The 22,635-nt window shown below is 40.9% G+C and overlaps 2 protein-coding genes across 3 annotated transcripts; both read right to left on the reverse strand.

Moving 5' to 3' along the window:
- Positions 1-6,178: 6,178 nt before the first annotated feature.
- LOC135239069 (lysozyme C-like) lies at positions 6,179-11,825 on the reverse strand. Its single transcript, XM_064307461.1, has 5 exons — positions 11,515-11,825; positions 8,174-8,301; positions 7,574-7,728; positions 7,173-7,252; positions 6,179-6,507 (listed from the first exon to the last, which is right to left on the reverse strand). The coding sequence occupies exons 2-5, from the start codon at positions 8,298-8,300 to the stop codon at positions 6,441-6,443; spliced, it is 429 nt and encodes a 142-aa protein (XP_064163531.1). The 5' UTR covers position 8,301; positions 11,515-11,825; the 3' UTR covers positions 6,179-6,440.
- A 4,474-nt stretch (positions 11,826-16,299) lies between these two features.
- On the reverse strand, positions 16,300-21,477 carry LOC135239968 (macrophage immunometabolism regulator-like). 2 transcript variants are annotated; one of them, XM_064309004.1, is made up of 2 exons: positions 21,190-21,477; positions 16,300-18,306 (listed from the first exon to the last, which is right to left on the reverse strand). In XM_064309004.1, the coding sequence occupies exons 1-2, from the start codon at positions 21,253-21,255 to the stop codon at positions 17,614-17,616; spliced, it is 759 nt and encodes a 252-aa protein (XP_064165074.1). In that variant the 5' UTR covers positions 21,256-21,477; the 3' UTR covers positions 16,300-17,613. The 2 variants fall into 2 exon arrangements, with proteins under 2 accessions (XP_064165074.1, XP_064165075.1); XM_064309005.1 differs by lacking the exon at positions 21,190-21,477 and adding an exon at positions 20,739-20,885.
- Between the last annotated feature and the right edge of the window lie 1,158 nt (positions 21,478-22,635).

A 22,635-nucleotide genomic window follows, 5' to 3' on the forward strand; every position in this document is an offset into this window, starting at 1 on the left:
GTGTCATACTGTATACGTGACATATAACCATACATATTACAGGCATTTTAAATGATGCTTTTTTTATCGCACTCGTCTTCAGCAGTTTACTCATATTTTAACCATCGATTTTGCCCCAAAAATAGTGAAAACAGTGACCAATACAGAAAATCTGATGGCGCTCTCATAAACTTCCCCGTCATTACGCAAGATACTCCATGCACACGGTCATATGTTTCTCTGCAGGACAACATTTCTCAAACTGTGAGGAAGTGAAAGCTGAATAAAAACCCATCAAGGAGAACCATACCAAAAAAGATGTTAAGATGCTAAACTATTATAGAAAACAGAGAAATCCATTAACATGTTACTGCTAAACAGACTGCAGACGGGGGTGTTCTCAATAATGTGTATCCGTATTAGAATATATTACTGTTTATTAGCAAAACACATGCTTAAAAGTTAAACAGAGTTATGCCACATTTCAGTGCAAAGTTTGTCAGGGTGTAATATTTAGTCTGACACACGAAGCTCGCACTACATAAACATTCATAAATGTTACGACAAACAGGCATATGGTGTGTTATGTTACCACTGACGCAGCACTTGACGTTACCACGACACCACCATACTATGCGCTTATTTGCAGTTATCAGCATTTATGAATGTCAATGCAGGGCTTATGAAAGTTAGTTTTATGAAGGACTACAACATAGAAAGTGTTGATACTTGGACTAGGAAAAAGTGGTGCACTCAGACAGTAAGCCGATCAGAAAACACCAACATACAAACAGAACAATGAAATTACCGTCTGGTTCACTTTTGTTTCACTTCTCACGCCATGAGAAGCATTACAATCCTATTTATTGGGACAGTAAACAAAAAAAAAATCTAGACAAGTAGCAAAATGGTGGAGAATAAGGACGTAAAAGGGAAAAACCTGCAAATTGAACAAGAGTAAGTGAACACAATTCCCGCTTCTGTTCAGAAACGTTAAGACACTTTTTTTTTTTCCAGAAAATTCACAGAGCGGTTTCGGCTTCAGCACTGGACAAATAACAGATCGATGTGGAACTGCCGCATTCATTTACTGTGTTACCAAGTTCATAAGCACAATGTGGACCAGTAAGAGGACCACCCCCGATGAAAAGATCACAGATAAATTCTGAAGAACAGAGTAAATTAAACAACACAGCTCACAGTAATGTGGAGATGACAAAAATATCTGCATCAACAGCAGCCACCCTAATGGACCAGTGAACATCACGTGTTACCATCTTTTTATTCAAATTAAATACAGCATAAACAATACGGTACAGTCAACTTTTTACTTCCTAGTTTTGAAACCATTTTGTAACATTTGGTTTACCCCTACAAAACAACAGAAAAATGCAAACATTTAGGATTGAGGGTAGCCAGGATAAAAATGAAACAAATCTTGATATTTCACACCGAGTCAATCAAGGGTAAATAAATGTTTTTTTTTTTTTAAAGATAAATGAAATCTAAGCAGCCTACTTCTCGACGTTGTCTTCAGTGCATCCCTAATGCAGTCATATATACATACAAAGATGATTGTCACGTGTTCTGGGGCTTAAAAACACGAAAGAGAAAGAAGCAGCTCGTCAAGTCTTCTCAGGATCCCGTCATATGTGTTCCTTTGGTTTCCATGGCGATGTCATTTAGAGATCACACACCGGCATCACACATTTTATCAAAATCAAATTGCCATTTCCTCTTTTTCCTTTGCTTCGCCCTCAAAATCAGGACTGTTTTTAAGAAAGAAAAACTCTCCACAGAGGATACTGACAAGAAGAAACCCAGGGCTGAAACAGATCCCATTCTCTCACACCATTACTTGATGAAAATTGAGAGAAATTATTTACCCCTGGGCAACTCTATAAATCCAGCCAAAGACTCGGGTTTAAAATAATCATGTTAACAGTCTGTATTTTTTAAAAATTTTTTTACATAAAATCACCTGATACAGACATTCAAACAGGACAAAGATGAACAGGTGGTATAGTGTTTTCTGGTTTAGCAGAGGTGTGCTATTGTTTTATTTTCCCCATAGAACCATTAGTGTAAATACTCTCAGATATGTGTAGCATTAAAGGCAGAAAATAAATATAATGTAGCAAATTTCATAGCATCCATCAACAGGTTTGACAGCACACACACACACACACACACAGACTCTCTCTCACACACATATTTTTCTCTTAAATAATTAAGGATATGTTGCACACTCATAAAGATGACTCTTCAAGCGCGCATGTTGTTGAGGGTTCTTTATCAAAACTCTGCAATATCCAATACAATGCACAAAAGAATGATCACTTCGTAGTAGCATGTTTCACTTTCACTGCTTTGGCAAACACTGAACTCACGTGTTCCAAAATAATAAACACAGTTATTATACTGTCATCACATTAACATCTTCGCATTTACATCTTTTGTTCCACCCTCCAGTTCAGTTGGTGGCGGTAATGCACCTATACGCTGGCTTACCAACCGCCAATAAACACCAGAGAAGACAAACTTCAATAAACCATCTGCAAGCAGTTTATGTTCTACAGCACCAGTTAACTTCACAAGCAACTGTTAGCTAGCTTGCTTGCAGGAGTAATGAAAAGCTGACAGTTTGGTCATTTTGAATACACGATGGTCATGCAGAAAGTTGGTTAACTGGCTGTTAGAAACCAGTGATAACAGCGCTAATGTGATTTAAACTTTGACCAACTAGTTATAACGTAACTACTTGGATACCTCGCTTGATAATTTCCCCCCTTCATCGCAAACAGAAGAAACAATTAAAACTTTGGCAGCGGCTATTACCGTAGCCCTGCAACACATAACCTACTAGCTAACGTTAGTACCATTTACTGTATACGTTATAAGGGCTAGTACTTCGTCGGGTGCTAACGCCACGGATTGTCTGCGACTCAGGTTAACGTTTGTGGTCGGACACGCCGACGTTGAGTTTTGACGCTTCCTGTTAACTAAAATAATTATCTCAATAACCCATTTACACTGGTCAGATCCCATACATTCATCAATGACATCAGGTAGGCGAACGATATTACCGTGAAGTAGCTAGCTACATCTCTGCTATGGCTAATCATATTGCTAGGCTCCACTCCACATGCGCCACGTTAGCTAACTTACACTCCAAATCTACACTCTAGTTCCCCAAAACACATTATACACATTTCCCTCCTAATACAGTGGCGCTGCATCACTTATAAACCATTATCTCACCTGCAATATCCAATACAATGCACAAAAGAATGATCACTTCGTAGTAACATGTTTCACTTTCACTGCTTTGGCAAACACTAAACTCTGTACACTGAGTCATCCCATTTCCTTCCCAAGCAGCTCTGCTACTGCCCTCTGCTGTGCATTGCGAGCACTGCATACTCAGATAGCCATAGATACCTGATACGCGTCATTGTCTCTATATTGCCACATTATACTTAAGTTATTGCTAAACCTGAATGACCCCCCATCTTCCAATTCAAATCACGCCTCAAACACCAGACATTTCACTAAACAATTCTGTCCTTGTGCTAGTGTGGGCCGCGTAACATTGAGCACAAGCGACCCCTAAAAGTGTAAAAAGTTCACAAGTTACAAGATTGCTGAGGCTTTAAAAAAAATTTTTTTTTTAAGTTTTTGGATGACTACCCATTTTTCTGGAGAACCGTCTATGGTCTCCTGGGAGAAACAGGCGTGGCCAGGCATAGCTAGCAGGCTTTCTGCAGAACAGCGTTGTAGGGATTGGAGGCGAGGAGGAGGGAGTGGGGGGGGGGCGGGGGTGGCGGGTGTGACCCCCCCCCCATGGCTCAGGTCTTGTTCCTGGTGTGCATTTGGTCGCCCCGCAGCGTGAGGTGCTGGAGCTGGTACTGCAGCAAGTGAGAATCTACCAGTCCTACAGCACGTGGTGTTCCTGAAAGTGAAAGGCTAGCGTAGTTACAGTTCACTGGCCTTCATCCACCTCAGCACATGGCATGACAGCAGTGATATCTCTGGCCAATCCAAGGCTAGTATTCTCAAGAAAACAAAATGATTGGGTTTTGCTGAAGGGGGAAATGGTACCGATATATATCTCAGTCTACTACAAACCACAGCAGGGCTGCCCAGGAGATCTACATTCCTGTAGGTTTTAATTTCAACCCTGACAAAGTGCACCTCATTGAGCAGCTGGAGCAGAGCTGCCCAACCTTGTTCCTGGAGATCTACCGTCCTGTAGGTTTGCACTCCAATCCTAACAAAGCACACCTCATTCAACAGCTAGAGCAGGGCTGCCCAACCTTGTTCCTGGAAATCTGCAGTCTGGTAGGTTTACACTCCAATCCTAACAAAGCACACCTCATTCAACAGCTAGAGCAGGGCTGCCAAACCTTGTTCCTGGAGATCTACCATCCTGTAGGTTTGCAATTACAATTACAATTAGGATTGAGGGTAGCCAGGACGAAAATGAAACAAATCTGATATTTCACACCTAGTCACACGGGTAAATGTATGTTTTTTGAAAGATTATTGAAATCTAAGCAGCCTACTTTCTTGATGTTGTCTTCAGTGCAGCCCTAATGAAGTCAAATATAACATATAAAGATGATCGTCATATGTTCTGGGACTGGCTTAAAAACATGAAAGAAAAAAAATGGTTGGAAAGAAAGTTATTCAATACTTTTTAGATGAACCAAATCTTTGTATTTGAAGTATGTCCAAAACCTGTACTTCCTTACAATTGCACTGGTATTTTAGCTTAAATAGATCATATGTGTAAAAACTCAGATAAATAATAAAAAATAATGTTATCAATTTATCAACTGTAAAATTTTAAATTTCTTTTAAGAGCCCACTAACTAGTTTTTGGACCTAGGCTACACTGGATAAATGCCTGCTTACCAGCTTATTTTTAATAAAATTAGTGCATGCTGTAATTAAACAGTTGAATATGACAAATGTCGAGTTGGTTGTTATAAAGACATAGTGTATTTGAATGTATATACAAATACATAAATGAAATCAAATTGTCTAATTGTAACTACAGATGTTCAGTTGACCTTCAAGTGCATTTAATTTAAGTGGCCCTCAAACATAATAAGAAATAAAAATGAAAGTTTAATTTGTATTCCAGATGTTAATTTTGTCACATAATTAGACAAATGCTTCAGTCGCGAGCATCCCAGGAGAAATGACCGAGAACGAGAACTAATCATAGTCACGTGACTTGAACGGCCAATCCTCTGGAAAAGAAAACTGCCTTAGTATAACTAAGCGAACTGAAATCTTTCACCATACGATAATAAATAAATAAATAAACGCTATAGAGGAGAGAACAAACAATAGTGATACATACAACTATGCTCTTACTTTACAAAACGGAGCCTAAACTTGGCTGAGCCTAAACAAAAAATAAAAAATTCAGTTCGGAAAGCCTCTAAACAGCATTTTCTGTTCTACTCGAGCCGATTTGTAGCCTAACTGAAAATAAAGCAAAAGATTTATTGATGGGTTTTAAGATAACTGAAACTGTATTATAAATTTCAGGAAGCGGTGGCCTCCACATTTATAACGGACTGCTTCAGCATACGTTTGAAATTATACTGCAGAATAAGAATGCAGCCTGCAAGGCCTATGCATAGAATCTACAGTAGATTTAAATAATAGGCGTGATCAACTACATCACATAGCGTTGCCGGTAGCCTATTATGTTGCAGGGTATCAGTATCAGAGAATTGAAAAGGTAAGAAGAAAATAAAAGCTGATATTTACGTTAATATTTGTATATAAACACTATACAATTATGCTGTTTGTATTTACACCCCCTGGAAACATATAGCTTTGGAGTTGCCAAAATATCCTTCATTGTACACAAACGGCCTGGTCTAGTCAAGCCTATGCACAGAAATGTAAGTAATATCAAGAGCTCCCGAAAGTGAATGTTCACTTTAACATGATCTACAATATTAACTTTTTTCAGGAGGGGAGTTGATGGACAGTAACAGCAGTTTGCAACAAAAACTCTCATTCCCAAAACTTTAAATCGTGGTTTGCAGATGGAATTTTCACATTTTGTGTTTGCCAAACAAGCAAGGCGTGACCTTAAACCTTTCTCACATCTAAACAAACCTGCTCTTTACAATATCTGAGCTGAAGTGCCAAGGAAACAAAGAACCAAACAATGTGCAAAAGCAAATTATGGCTTTATTAAAGTTTAGCCCAACACAGCAAAAATGTTGATACTGGGAAAAAGAAAAGTATTTTCAAGTAGCAATATTTGAAGAAACTTGATATATTTCATAATTTGTATACAGACAAGCAAGGGAATCAAAGACAAGTGCTTCACTGTTGAGCCTTTGTGGGGGCGCCGGGTTTGGAAAATCAGAAGTGAGTGATCACAGAAGAGGGAGGGAAGGAGAGAAGGTGCTTCTCTCTGGGTGCCTGTCTCACACCCCACAGCCCGCGACGTACTGGCTGAGATCTTCTCTATGACAGTGTTTCCTCCAGGCCACCCTAACAGGCAGAGTCACAGTTATCAGAATGACATCACAGCATTACGAGACAAGCGGCCGCAGTGGTCGACCACGAAAATTCTCCCACATAATTGTGAATATTTTACAGGTCAACATACTGAATATTATCCTCACCAGTTTATGTTTACATGCAAGCAAGAGCTTGCAATTTTAAAAACCCGTGGAATTATAAATGGACAACTTGCAATAATATTTTAATACAGATTTATTTATTTTTTGAGGGGAGGCTTCATTCATTTAAAGGCCAGATACTGACTTGAACTGAAGCGCTTTTTCACGCACTCTGCTATGCATGACTCACTCAGATCATCTGAGATATGTGCATCTCCGCTTGAGAAACTCAATTGCTCCAAAATGGGCGGTCCATGCAGAGTTTCATCGAACATAATAAAATTAGTAGGGAATTGGCCTTGTAACACCATGGTTGCAGGTTTGAATCCTTAGTTGGCAAACTTCCATTGTTCCTTTGAGCAAATTACATCACCTGGATTTTTTCCAGTTTAAAAAAAAAGTATATATATATAGATTGTATTTCAAAATGTAATCAGTGGAAGTCATTCTGGGTGTGAGCATAATGTCATAATGTAATGCATCTCAGATAAAGCGTTCGAGGTCTGCCACACAATGACCAGCACACGTTCTTACCATGCTCTGATCCCCCTGGGATCGCTGACCACACGCTTGGCACACGTAATTGAATCGCTGATGTCATCGGTCAGCAAGTCTATGAGGGGGAACGGGGGAAGAGAGAGAGAGAGAGAGAAGTTAAAGTACAATAGACATACTGTACATGGAACTTACTGTATGAAAATGACAGTATGACAGACCGAAAAGAAAAAAAATCACCCAAAAAAATACTGTTTAATGAACAGTGGAGCTGGAATACTAAGCCTCAGTTTGAATAGAGATTGAAACAGGAAAAGTAAAGTAAAGTACAGCAAACGTGAGATGTATATCAGTCTGAAACAACAGCTTTGGTGGCAATTTCATCCTATTCAGCTACCAAGCTCCTAAACTCATCCTCACCCCCCCCCCCACTCATTGGAGCACGAGATGTTACAGCCGTTTGAGGTGGGGGTCACGCCGTTGTTACACCAATAGCGACTGTTGATCTGGAAGATGCCGTAGTCCCTCGACTTGTCGCGGTTGGGGTGGGTGGCGGCCGTGTCGTAGCTCGACTCCCACTTGGCCACGCAGACCCCTGGGAGGGCAAGAACCCCCAAAATGATTTACAAACTGCTTTCATTTGATGCCTCTTAAACCTGCGTGATGGCCAGGAGTCGGTTGCCTAAGACGGAAACTCAAAAAGAGCAACCTTCTTCAAACCTTCTTCTTTCAGTACAATAAATCTCATGCATCATCTTAAGAAGTGGACTAAAAATGTACAGTTTACAAATTGGATAGAATTTATGACAGATTTTCACACGGATTACCAGCAGTCAAATTGATGACAGCAAATCAACAACTAAATGATACATCTGACTCCACATTCATTTGATCATCCTCAAAAATAGCACTAAAACTTACCTTGAATTTTCATTCATTACTATTTCATCACTCCTAACTGACACCTTTCATCACAACTTCCCCCAAACAGACACAAAATCCAGGAAGGCATCCCCGCTGAGAGATTATTCAGTACTTACAACCACCCAGTGAGACCCCGCGGTAGCCGTCCATTCCCGCAGCCTTCAGCGTCCTCGCCAGCTCGCACTGCTCAAACACTTTGGCGGTGGCGGCGGCCACGAGCAGGAGAAACACCAGAGCCCTCATTCTGAAATAGCGGATGATTATGAATGTGGCCCAACCTTCCACGGTCGTTTAAGTAGAGAAGGGATCACAATGAACAGAACTGGTTGTAACTGGTTGGTTGGCTCTGTTATGATTTTCAGGTGCTTCAAATTCTGCAAAATATGAGGCAGTGAAATGGAATGTCTGTCGTTAGGTGTTCTGAAATTGAATCAGGTATGTCAGGATTCTTTAATTTTGAATGAGCATGTTGCGATTGCCGGCGGCGCGGCGAGGCCGCGGAGAGATGGCCAAAGTTCAACTTTGACCCCCTCGCCACGTCGCGGTAACCAATCTGATTTGATCTAATGATCCATCAAGTAAATTGTCCCTATTTTTTTTTTTTCTCATTTTAGTTCCACGTTGTATAGTTCCACAATGGAGGACCTAAATCGTAATTACCGTTTCGGGTTTCCCAACTTAATAAAATCTCCTACAGAGACACCGATAAGAGGAACGGAGCGTGGAGAGAAAATCTCTGAAATTGTTTGTGGCTCTGCTATGTAGTTATAGCCGTTACTATTAGTCTGGTCTGAATAAAAATATTTTTTGCAGTAACCTTGCTCTGAAAAATCAGCTGCCTAATCTAGCTAGGCTGTCTAATATCTAGCTAGTGAGTAACAACCAACATTAACAACAAAAACATTTTCTTCCTAATGTATTAGTTGCTAGTTGTTCGTCATCGTTTCTACCAGCCACCTAGCTAGCTAACCAGATATAACTTTGGAGGCATTAGCTGGCTAATTAGCCAAACAGTGTTTTTGTTTTTGGTTGTCACTCACCAGCTATTAGACAGCCTAGCTAGGCAGCTGACTAACATCTTTAAGATCTAGGTTACTGCAAAAATGATTTTTATTCAGACTGGACAATAAACATGAAACACAACATTAAACCCGGTCAACATTTAACGAACAACTGTGTCAAAAATAGGTGACACGCCCACAAGCGGCCGATTAGGGGGACGTTGCGCGGCGGCAGGCGGTGTCGCCGCGTACTACGACCATCACATGTAGGCTACTCCCTTTTCTGAGCATCCGTTTACAGGTTTTTATAACGGAATATGCTGAGTTTCGTTCAAACCTTGCTATTTCGGCAGAGTTTGTGATTGTTGGTTATTTTGACACACATGTGGATGGTGTAGGCTACATGATAAAAATCATTAACACATGCCCACCCCCTGAGCGAAAGCCCGAATCTAGAGACAAAATCTAATGTAGAAAAGTATTTGAATCCAAAACAAATACGTTTTTGACCCAGGTCTTCTTACAGCCCCTATGTATCTTAGAGACCAGAAGTGGAACATCCATGGGTCAGAAATAAAAGTCCTGTTACACATTTCTTCCACCCATAAACTCAGTCTGCTGATTTCACTCATTAGTTCTACCTCCTGGCTGAAGAACTGTGCTAATTAGCAAATCCAGGTGATGGAAACAAAAAATACTTTGGAGGACTTTTACTCTCCGAATCATGGTTTCCCATCTCCGTTAAAGACATAACCGTGCCCAACCATTACCGCTGCTTTCGAAGGCCTTATCAGCCAATGGCAATCAATCAGGGTTTGGTATCGCTTCATTTGCAGACGGGCTGTCACAAAGCTGCACAACCAGCCTGGCGACTACGTGCGCTGTCCAGGATTTAGCGTGAGAACAATGGACCTCATTCACAAAACATGTCAACAATTACATTTGATCATAAACAGGTTTCCAAGAACATTGTGGCATTCATCCATGTGCCCCATAACCTGAAAAACCCATTTCCAGATTATAATGGAAAATGTCTGCCAGGAAGCAATCTGAAAATTGTAGGGCGATATGAAGATCACTCAGATTCTGGTCTGAACCTACAGTACTGTGCAAGTCTTAGGCACCTATAAAAAAAGTTCTGTATATCTAGGATGCTTTCAAAAATAATGAAATGAGGTTATAAATATTGAAAAAGTAATATAAAAAGCAGTAAATAGTTAAAAACTAAATAAAATCAATGTTTGGTGTGACCACCCTTCGCCTTTAAATCTACATCAATTCTCTTAGGTACACTGTCCTGCAGTTTTATAATAAAATCGACTGGTAGGTTGTTCCAAGCATCTGCTTCTGGCTCTTCAGGTAATCCCAGAGACCCTTGATCAAGTTTTTATCTGAAAAGTAGTCTATTACTTAAATTACTTTAATACAAAAATGTATCTGTAAAATTTCATTTTTTGGAAATTTCAAATTTGTTCTTTTCTACCGACACACTAATACAGAAAACATAAAAAACATCTAAGACCAAATATTATATTTAAAAATCTAGGGTGCCCAAGACTTTTGCACAGTACTGTATGTTGTGTTTAGGTCAGTACCAAGATTATAAACTCATTTTTGGAGTCTTGCCAAAAAATGAGCTACCGCAAGGTCCTTGAGCTGCTTTATCTTCAAAAGTTTTATTTTATCTTTGATAAGACCTTGCTGCTCATGGCTGGCACCATTACAATCTTTCACTCACAGCCACAGTATAAATTCAGATATTAAAATGCATATTCCGTATATTCTCTACCTCTCATTTCACACAAGCTCATTGCACGCACAGTAGACCTTGATGAAATAATTACTCCGAATATACTTGAACCTTTTAGAGACCAGTAACATGAATACAGACAACTGAGGTTAAAAAAGGAAAACATTTAATCCCACCAACAGTGAGAAACAAAAATAATTTAATCATTCCAGAAAACCCATTCATTTCCTGGATTCATTTGCAATTCCGGTATGCTTCAGGGAACGGCAAGAATGTTTTTCAATCGTTGCCAACATCAGAAGAGTCGATACATTTCTGAATTTCAAATGAGCCATGTATGACATGCAAACCCACTGGTTTTTCCGTCTTTTTTCACTTGGGCGTGTAAAGGCAGTGTTGTAGTAACGGTGCCGAGAACTGACACAGACACTAAACGCTACTGCTCAGTCAGAAAACCACAAAGCGGAACTTCTGTAGTGTGCAGATTGCACTCCACAGCACATGCTAGCACCGCTTTAACTTTCACCTGCCCACACCTACAAATACTTCCTTTCTGACAACCGGCTAAAGAACCGAGTTCTACATACCCCACTGTTCCACACTAAACAAAGAGCATGCGTGTCCCTGATAGTGCAAGCAGATGAACAAGTTTCTATGGGAGTGGGGCTACTGCTGTTAAAAGATCCATATTAATAACCCTGCATACCTCTGTTCAGGTTATAACTACATCATACATGTCCATTATTTTTTTCTTCCCAGTAATGCCTGGCGAGTCTGTTGTTAGCACGAGGCAGGGTTAGGGTCCGTGTGCAGAGAGGGCGCAGGAGTTGAAGTCCAACAAAGAAAGGCGCTTTTACCAAAAATAAAGGCAAAGTAAATAACACCTTTATAAAAAAAAATAATAATAATAAAAAAAAACACCCAACAGGACACACGAGGAAAAAAGAGGGAACTCGATACAGGTAACTCGATACTAGCGTATGAGAAAACAACGCTAATACCAAGAACGTTACCGCCGCGCACAAGGGACTTAAATACACGGGGAAGCAGGTGAAAATAATTATACAATACAATCAAACGAGACACCGCAGACAAAAATAAGACACACAAGGTCGGGGGTACTAGCGGCCTCTGGTGGCCAGCAACCGGAAATGTGACAATTTTCCTCCTTTATAATGCCCCCGGATTAAATGCACTTCGTGTGGACATCCGTCTTCGAACACAATCCCCGAAAGATCATCGTCATAGCTCAACATCACTGTGATTTTATATTGATAACGGAAATGTAGTAATAACATTTTAGGAATATTAGTGAAGGATGCGCATTTGTCTGTTGTGCACCATACTAAGAAAGCCACGCACTGGGTAACACAAGAAGTGGTAAGTCCAAGAGTCAGAAAGTAAAGTCCTGCCACGTGTTACTTCCACCCATGAACTCAGTCAACGGATTTAATTAATTAGTAGTAGCTCCTGATGGAGGAATTGTGCTAATCAGCAAATCCAGGTGACAAAAATATAGGGGCCTCATTTATAAAACGGATTTAAGATCAATTTTGATCTTAAGTATGACTTATGCAGAAAACCACGTATAAGTAGTTATTTATAAAACCTTACTTTGAGTTGGAAATGATCTTATCTCTATACAAAGTCTGGACTTGACGCAAGTGATTTTCCTGTTGGTCATGTAGGAGTATTGCAGTTTGGGATGCATATGCGTCCAAGCCTGTGGTGAACTTTGCATTAGCTTTATAAACAATTTGATTGGAATTATAAATTAAAGGTGTGAGGAATTAATTGTTTGTCAACCCACTGTTTACGAATAATACGTGTTGCCTGTCTTCAATCATCTCTACCATCGCCGTGATCTCATCTTCCAAAAAGTTTGCTTTTCTCTTTAGGTCCATGGTTATTCCTGACGAAACCCTCATTTGTACTAGCATTATATAAGGCAGTGGTTCTCAAACTCGGTCCTGGGGGACCCCTGTGTATGCTGGTTTTCATTCCAACCTCAACCGCAATCCCAGAATTTTAACAAGCTGTTATTTTTTCTTAATTAGGTGATTTTCATGTTTTAGAGCTGGGGTCCCCAGTCTTATCCAGAAAGGGCTAGTGTGGGTGCACACAGATGTAGACTCGAGTCACAAATTTGATGACTTTAGACTCGACTTGACTATCACAAATGATTTGCAACTCGACTTTGACTTTAACACCAGTGACTCATGACTTCACTTGGACTTGAATGCCAAGACTTCAAACTGACTTATGACTTGCAAAACAATAATTTGGTCTCGCTTCTGTGGGTGCACACACGTGATCCTGATTCTACTAATCAAGGTGCTTAGCAATGACACTAGTGATTTAATAGTAGAATCAGGTGTGTGCACCCACACTGGCCCTTTCTGGAACCCCAGATCTAAAACATGAAAAGCACCTAATTAAGAAAAATTAATTAGCTTGTTAAAATTCTGGGATTGATGTTGAAGTTGGAATGAAAACCAGCATACACAGGGGTCCCCCAGGACCGAGTTTGAGAACCACTGATATTTGGGGAAATTGCTGATTGTAAGGCACGTTCAGGCGCCGTCAATTTTAAGTTGAGATTTATAGATCACAGGTGCGTAAGTTACAAATGGGCTTCTTAGAACCTGCATAAGCAAGGTTTTTTATGCTCCGTATGTTTTATGAATCGAACGTAAGCATACCTTCGGAAATTATCTTAAGACTAAGTTCAAGGATAAATCTAAGAACATTTTTATAAATGAGGCCCCTGGAGTGGGTTTTTACTTTCTGAACCCGGATTTTCTACCTCTGGTACTGAGCACATCTACCCCCCGAGTTTGTGAGTTTAACACACCAAGTGACTTAAAAAGAGGAATATGAACCAATACAAGTATTTTCACATTCATTTTGACTCCAGTTTCTCCCTTTGCGAGGATGTTTCTCAACAAAAGGCTGATTACTGTAAACCACATTTAAAGATATTACTGCAAATGGACATGTCGCCAAGATAGCCAAACTGTCATTGGACCCCAGGGTTAAACAATATAGAGCTTCCAACAGTGTTTTAAGCTCCTTTAAATAGTGCCGGCTGTAACAGTCTTTTTATAGCTATTCATCACTGCACCTCACGGAACAGAGCGGCTCTCCGTTATTAAGGTGAGAAAAAAGATATTAGCACATTTGTCACTGTGATTGAATGGCATTTAATTTGAGACTTTTAATTTCATACCTTACAAGGAGCATCTCACTGATGAGTATCACACTGACTTCGACTCGCATATACAGTAGCCTATCAATCACGTTAGAAAATTGTAAAAACAGCAAAAAATAAAAATAAACAAAAAACTGAGGCAATATATGGTTTAGTTTTTTAATAGTGGATGTCAAGCAGTCACAAAAACAAACAACAAAGTAATACAGTCCCTCCCATTGCAGAGTGCAAACCAGCCTCTGTTTGAAGTTCAAACAAGATAAAAAAACCCAAGAGGATATTTCAGAAGTAAATCTACTGTACACATTTAAAAGCTAAATACAAAATAAAAATACAATTTCTTTGGAAAACACGAATATGTTTCCCAAAGAAAAAGACAAACCCACCATCTATGGCTTTGAAAAACTTGTGTAACATGACAAGGCACTATACCCTGCTGTGAACGTGTAGGACTAATGCCTTTCATGAATAACATAACAGAGTTATGACGACAACAGACCATTCAGCCCAACAATGCTTGCCATTTTCCTACCACTAAAGGGTACCTAGTGCTCACCGTTTACCTACAAACTAGACAGTATCTAGTACCATATGAAGCCTGGCCTTGAAAACTCCCAGTTTCCGCCACTACTACATGACCTGGCAAGCTATTCCTTCCACACAGCAACTACTCTCTGTGTGAAAAAATACTTACCTAATACCTAATGTGTGGAATTTACCTTCTGCGAACGTCCTTTTCCACACCCTTTCTGCTGACAGAATTCAACCTGAAGAATCTCATGTAGTTCACTTCAATGATCCCTTTCATGAATTTAAAAGCCTCAATTAATTTGCCCCTAAATCTTTTACTAAGCTTGAAGAGATTAAGCATCTTAAGTCTTTCCACATAACTTTTATCTTTCATACCAGGAACCAATTTAGTTGCCCTTCTTTGAACTTTGCACATGCAGAAGATTCAGACGTATACTATCACATAACAGATTAGAGACTGAACTTTTTGAGCCATAAATTTCACAGATGTTAAAGTGTCCAAGGGCCAGATTCTACAGTATGTGTGTGTCATACTGTATACGTGACATATAACCATACATATTACAGGCATTTTAAATGATGCTTTTTTTTATCGCACTCGTCTTCAGCAGTTTACTCATATTTTAACCATCGATTTTGCCCCAAAAATTGTGAAAACAGTGACCAATACAGAAAATCTGATGGCGCTCTCATAAACTTCCACCTTCATTACGTAAGATACTCCATGCACAAGGTCATATGTTTCTCTGCAGGACAACATTTCTCAAACTGTGAGGAAGTGAAAGCTGAATAAAAACCCATCAAGGAGAACCATACCAAAAAAGATGTTAAGATGCTAAACTATTATAGAAAACAGAGAAATCCATTAACATGTTACTGCTGAACAGACTGCTGACGGGGGTGTTCTCAATAATGTGTATCCGTATTAGAATATATTACTGTTTATTAGCAAAACACATGCCTAAAAGTTAAACAGAGTTATGCCACATCTCAGGCTGTAATATTTAGTCTGACACATGAAGCTGGCACTACATAAACATTCATAAATGTTATGACAAACAGGCATATGGTGTGTTAGGTTACCACTGATGCAGCACTTGACGTTACCACGACACCACCATACTATACGCTTATTTGCAGTTATAAGCATTTATGAATGTCAATGCAGGGCTTATGAAAGTTTTATGAAGGACTACAACATAGAAAGTGTTGATACTTGGACTAGGAAAAAGGGGTGCACTCAGACAGAAAGCCAATCAGAAAACACCAACATACAAATAGAAGAATAAAATTACTGTCTGGTTCACTTTCGTTTCACTCCTCACGCCATGAGAAGCATTACAATCCTATTTATTGGGACAGTAAACAAAAAAAAAATCTAGACAAGTAGCAAAATGGTGGAGAATAAGGACGTAAAAGGGCAAAACCTGCAAATTGAACAAGAGTAAGTGAACACAATTCCCGCTTCTGTTCAGAAATGTTAAGACACTTTTTTTTTTCCAGAAAATTCACAGAGCGGTTTCGGCTTCAGCACTGGACAAATAGCAGATCGATGTGGAACTGCTGCATTCATTTACTGTGTTACCAAGTTCATAAGCACAATGTGGACCAGTAAGAGGACCACCCCCGATGAAAAGATCACAGATAAATTCTGAAGAACAGAGTAAATTAAACAACACAGCTCACAGTAATGTGGAGATGACAAAAATATCTGCATCAACAGCAGCCACCCTAATGGACCAGTGAACATCACGTGTTACCATCTTTTTATTCAAATTAAATACAGCATAAACAATACGGTACAGTCAACTTTTTTTTTACAACAATGGTTTTCAACCATTTTGTAACATTTGGTTTACCCCTACAAAACAACAGAAAAATGCAAACATTTAGGATTGAGGGTAGCCAGGATAAAAATGTCAATCAAGGGTAAATAAATGTTTTTTTTTTTAAAGATAATTGAAATCTAAGCAGCCTACTTCTCGACGTTGTCTTCAGTGCATCCCTAATGCAGTCATATATACATACAAAGATGATTGTCATGTGTTCTGGGGCTTAAAAACACGAAAGAAAAAGAAACAGCTTGTCAAGTCTTCTCAGGATCCCGTCATATGTGTTCCTTTGGTTTCCATGGCGATGTCATTTAGAGATCACACACCCGCATCACACATTTTATCAAAATCAAATTGCTATTTCCTCTTTTTCCTTTGCTTCGCCCTCAAAATCAGGACTGTTTTTAAGAAAAAAAAATCTCCACAGAGGATACTGACAAGAAGAAACCCAGGGCTGAAACAGATCCCATTCTCTCACACCATTACTTGATGAAAATTGAGAGAAATTATTTACCCCTGGGCAACTCTATAAATCCAGCCAAAGACTCAGGTTTAAAAGAATCCTGTTAACAGTCTGTATTTTTTAATTTCTTTTTACATAAAATCACCCGATACAGACATTCAAACAGGACAAAGATGAACGGGTGGTATAGTGTTTTCTGGTTTAGCAGAGGTGTGCTATTGTTTTATTTTTCCCATAGAACCATTAGTGTAAATACTCTCAGATATGTGTAGCATTAAAGGCAGAAAATAAATATAATGTAGCAAATTTCATAGCATCCATCAACAGGTTTGACAGCACACACACACACACAGACTCTCTCACACACATATTTTTCTCTTAAATAATTAAGGATACTTAAGTTATTGCTAAACCTGAATGACCCCCCATCTTCCGATTCAAGTCACGCCTCAAACACCAGACATTTCACTAAACAATTCTGTCCTTGTGCTAGTGTGGGCCGTGTAACATTGAGCACAAGCGACCCCTAAAAGTGTAAAAAGTTCACAAGTTACAAGATTGCTGGGCCTTTTTTTTTCTATTTTTCTTTTTTTTTTTAGTTTTTGGATGACTACCCATTTTTCTGGAGAACCGTCTATGGTCTCCTGGGAGAAACAGGCGTGGCCAGGCATAGCTAGCAGGCTTCCTGCAGAACAGCGTTGTAGGGATTGGAGGCGAGGAGGAGGGGGTGGGGGGGGGCGGGGGTGGCGGGTGTGGCCCCCCCATGGCTCAGGTCTTGTTCCTGGTGTACATTCGATCGCCCCGCAGCGTGAGGTGCTGGAGCTGGTACTGCAGCACCTCGGTGTCTGCCGGCTCCAGGGCGGCCATCTTGTCCAGGTTGAGGTAGTCCAGGGACTTTGGGTGGGGCCTCTTCCCCCGCAGCAGGCAGAGAGGCAGGGGGCCGTGGAAGGCCCGGCCGGGCTCCGCCCCCCCCGCCGGCGGCGGCGGCCTGAGATGGCGGTCTCCCGCGCCGGTCGCGCTCCGTCGCCGTCGGTGACCGCTCACGGCGGGAATGTCGTAAGGCTGGTAGTGGCGGCTCTTGGTCCTGTAGACGCGGGAGGCCCGGTGGAGCGCCGCCTCCAGGGGTTTGGCGCGCGGGTTGGGCGCGGCCTCCGGCGTTGCCGTGGAGACGGCGGAGGCGGCGGCGGTAGCGGCGGTGCTCGCGGCCTTCTCGACACCCGGCCTCTTGTGCGCCCGTTTCAGAAGCTCCTCCCCCGTGGTGAAGCCCACCAGGTAGTTGCAGTCCATGTGGACGATCTGGTACCCCGCCACCCCGCTCCGGACGGGGGAGCAAGGGGTGCTGGAGCAGCGCGGACGCTCCGGCTCCGCCCTCAGCCCGGCGAGTGGCTCAGCGGCCGGCAGGACCATCATGGGGGCCCTGGAAACGCCGCCGACGTCCGTCTCCATCTTTACAGACATCACCTGACAGGGGAGACACAAACACTCAGGGGCCACAGCAGGGGAGACACAAACACTCAGGGGCCACAGCAGGGGAGACACAAACACTCAGGGGCCACAGCAGGGGAGACACAAACACTCAGGGGCCACAGCAGGGGAGACACAAACACTCAGGGCCACAGCAGGGGAGACACAAACACTCAGGGGCCACAGCAGGGGAGACACAAACACTCAGGGGCCACAGCAGGGGAGACACAAACACTCAGGGGCCACAGCAGGGGAGACACAAACACTCAGGGGCCACAGCAGGGGAGACACAAACACTCAGGGGCCACAGCAGGGGAGACACAAACACTCAGCGGCTAAATAGCGGCTAAATAGAAACTGTCCCTGATTCGTCCACAAATTTTTACCGGCTTGTCAAAATAGCACAATAACAAATCGGCACATGGGGAGACATTAGACAAAAAAAACCCAAAAACAAACAGCTATCGTGACTACTTTTTCTCATGGAAAAAAATGGTCATTTGGTCATTTCTTTTAAGAGCCCACTAACTAGTTTTTGGACCTAGGCTACACTGGATAAATGCCTGCTTACCAGCTTATTTTTAATAAAATTAGTGCATGCTGTAATTAAACAGTTGAATATGACAAATATCGAGTTGGTTGTTATAAAGACATAGTGTATTTGAATGTGCATACAAATACATCAATGAAATCAAATATTAACTAATTGTAACTACAGATGATCAGTTGACCTTCAAGTGCATTTCATTTAAGTGGCCCCCAAACACATCAAAAATAACTAATGAAAATGAAAGTTTAATTTGTATTCGAGGTGTTAATTTCGTCACTTAATTAGACAAATGCTTCAGTCGACAGCATCCCAGGAGAAATGACCGAGAACGAGAAATAATCATAGTCACGTGACTTGAACGGCCAATCCTCTGGAAAAGAAAACTGCCTAAGTATAACTAAGCGAACTGAAATCTTTCACCATACGATAATAAGTAAATAAGTAAATAAGTAAATAAATAAATAAATAAATAAACGCTATAGAGGAGAGAACAAACAATAGTGATACATACAACTATGGTCTTACTTTACAAAACGGAGCCTAAACTTGGCTGAGAAACAAAAAAAAAGCAAAAAAAATACGATTCAGTCCGGAAAGCCTCTAAACAGCATTTTCTGTTCTACTCGAGCCGATTTATAACTGAAAATAAAGCAAAAGCTTTATTGATGGGTTTTAACATAACTGAAACTGTATTATAAATTTCAGGAAGCAGTGGCCTCCGCATTTATAACGGACCGCTTCAGCATACGTTTGAAATTATACTGCAGAATAAGAATGCAGCCTACAAGGCCTATGCATATAATCTACAGTAGATTTAAATAATAGGCGTGATCAACTACATCACATAGCGTTGCCGGTAGCCTATTATGTTGCAGGGTATCAGTATTTCAATTTTGCATGTCGGTTCAATGTATCACACTTTAATTCCCCTACATAACATTTAAAATTGGAAGTACGCCGAATTAAAAAATATATATAGGCTATATCTAATTCACTATTTTTGTACACGACATTTTATAGACCATCAACACTGGAACTGCAGGTTCACCAATCATCACGTTGTGTTAAAACAGGCCGAAATTGTCATTGTGTTCTGCGGACTAACTTGGCTTTTCGAGATGCTGAGTAGCTACTCTCCTCCTACATGTATTTCTTCAGCGCAACGGCGAAACAGAGATGGCATAAAATCCACTGCTGTTAAATATAGTTAAACACAATCTTTTGCATTCCAGCTCTTTATCTGACGAGATTCTCCCGCCATGCCCCATGCACCTGTCACGCGACGCCTGTCATACCGGACTCATTCAGATGAATACGCCTGTCCTATCTAATAAAATGACAGGACAAAATTGCGCATGGCTATATTTTCCAGAACAGGAAATAGCTATATTTTACTCGCTAAATGCAAACAAAAACATATTTTGAAGCAAGCAAAGCTACAGTAACCATAGCCAGCTACATTGTTAACACTATCATATCAACAATGAAAACCCATTGTGAACACACCATAGTCGTCTTTCATTCGCAAGCTACTCAATCGCGTTTTCTCAAAACGAGTCACACAATTGTGGTCGCGAGCACCCAAAAGGCATGCACAGTACCATGCTGAAGGTTTCTCAATTTTTGTAGCTGCCAGAGCATTCTAAACATTCGCCTCCATCATCTGAAATCGCGAGCGTTTCTAATGGTGTGTTTGGTTGCGGTCGCTCCCTCACTACCTTACAGCACACTCGGTTTAAATATTACAGTAGATATCTGAGGATGGATTAAATTGAAATTAAGTTCAGTGCGCGATCCGTCATCCGTTGGCTCATCATACATATGTGCTCCACCCAAGCACAGTAGTTGAGCGTTGTCCAAACAATAACCAAAAACATACCGGTTTCTAAGCCGAAACTGCAGCACACTTTCCTCTGGTCTCTGGACCAAAATGGACCGCGTCGATACTACTACAGGGAGCTTCCGAGAAGTACCACGTGACACAGTGAGGTAATCCGTATTTGTCCTCACCGTTGGTTGAAGCTGGTCAGGGAGATGAAATTGCATGATAACAACGCAAAACTTGCCTTGTTGTAATATTTCCTAGAACCTAAACACCCACCCAGGTATTCGGGTTTACGTGTGATGTATGGGTAGGGCATACAGGCGATACTTTAATCTTTAAATCCCGCTACGTCGAGAAAATTCGAGAAATAAATCGATTTCAACAGAATAGTTTCTGAATCTGAAAACATCTTATGTTGTCATCCTTAGTAAATCTGACCAGTGCTCTGTGTTTGGCGCAGTAGCGTACACAGAAAAGGTGTTCCAGGCTTGTTAAACATACATACCTTGAAAGAGCGGTTACAAATAAACAAAATAAACGACGTTGGTTTATATTGCCCTCTGCCAGACATAACCGTTGTATGTTTGGTTGCCACGGTATTACCATCGCGCTGAACAATTGGCGTTAGCCAGGCACACCCAAACCAGGCCCTCGAGGTCAGCAGTAGCCTACTGCTGGAGTGATTTTCTCTTCCACCTGACAGCCTTTGGCCCAGTAATGTCACTGATTGTCCGGAGATCTACACTTGGTGTGACCGTTTCAAATCAGTCCCTGATTACAGGGGAGGACTGAAAACCTGCAGTACTGCTGCCCCCAAGGGCCTGATATAAAATGGCTGCCAAAGACCCCGATGGCAGAAGAGGAACATAACCCTTTGAAGGGTAGGTTTTTTCAAAATTCCAAGCAAGTGTTCCAAGAACTACATTGCTGTCAATCGCCTGTAGTGATTGTTATATCCACAGAAAGTTCAGTTAAGAATGTACCAACCACATATTTGTGATCTTACACCTTAAATGGCTAATGTGTAGATGGTGTAATAGATGACTGGGAATGTGCAAAGGTTGCTTTACTTTTACACTTGAATTTCAACAAAGGAACGGTTCTATGGTAACAAAATTCAGGGATAATTATCTGCACCTAAACCCCATCAAAACTGAACAGAGGACAGTCTGGGTGGCAGTGTAGTACAATTGCTAAGGAGCTGGCCTTGTAACCTAAAGCTCGCAAGTTCAATTCCCAGGTTGGACACTTGAGCAAGGTACTTAACCCACATTGCTTCAGTATACATCCAGCTGTATAAACGGATGCAATGTAAATGCTATGGAAAACTTTGGGTAAGTCACTCTGGATAAGAGCGTCTGCTAAATTCCTGTAATTTAATGCCTGTCCTCATCCGTTGTGTCCTCCATCCTTATCAACCATTATTGGAAAAGGCACAGTGACATTTTATCCTGTGCTAGTAGACTGCCCTTTTCAATTGAAACCACAAATTTTCTGTTGGTTCAAGTCTGGAGAAACAGTCATTTTGCAGTCAGTTCACCATTTTTATCGGTTGATTTTGAGGCACATTCTGTGGTATTATTAGCCTGTGGTAAAATCCATTCACGTTTTAGCTTCCCTCAGAGGATGCCACAAATCTTTGTTTGTGATTCCAATGACCTTTCAAAGACCTCCAGGACCCATGAAAAGCAATCCCACAACATCAAAGATCCACCACCTATTTCACCAAATGCATGACGTTTTCCCCCCCCCCCCCAACATAAGCGTCCTTCTTCGGACACAAAATACACCCCTGTGGTGCTTAGCAAAAAAAAAAAAGAAAAAGCTCAACTTTGGTCTGATCTGACCACAGCAGTCAGTTCCAAGTTCAGCATTGCATATTTGACTAGAGCCAGGTGTCTAAGAATTACAATTTTCAATTTAAAGTAAAACTTCACATCTCAGATAAAAA

Source organism: Anguilla rostrata, chromosome 14 (genome assembly GCF_018555375.3).
Source record: "Anguilla rostrata isolate EN2019 chromosome 14, ASM1855537v3, whole genome shotgun sequence".
Taxonomy (NCBI): domain Eukaryota; kingdom Metazoa; phylum Chordata; class Actinopteri; order Anguilliformes; family Anguillidae; genus Anguilla; species Anguilla rostrata.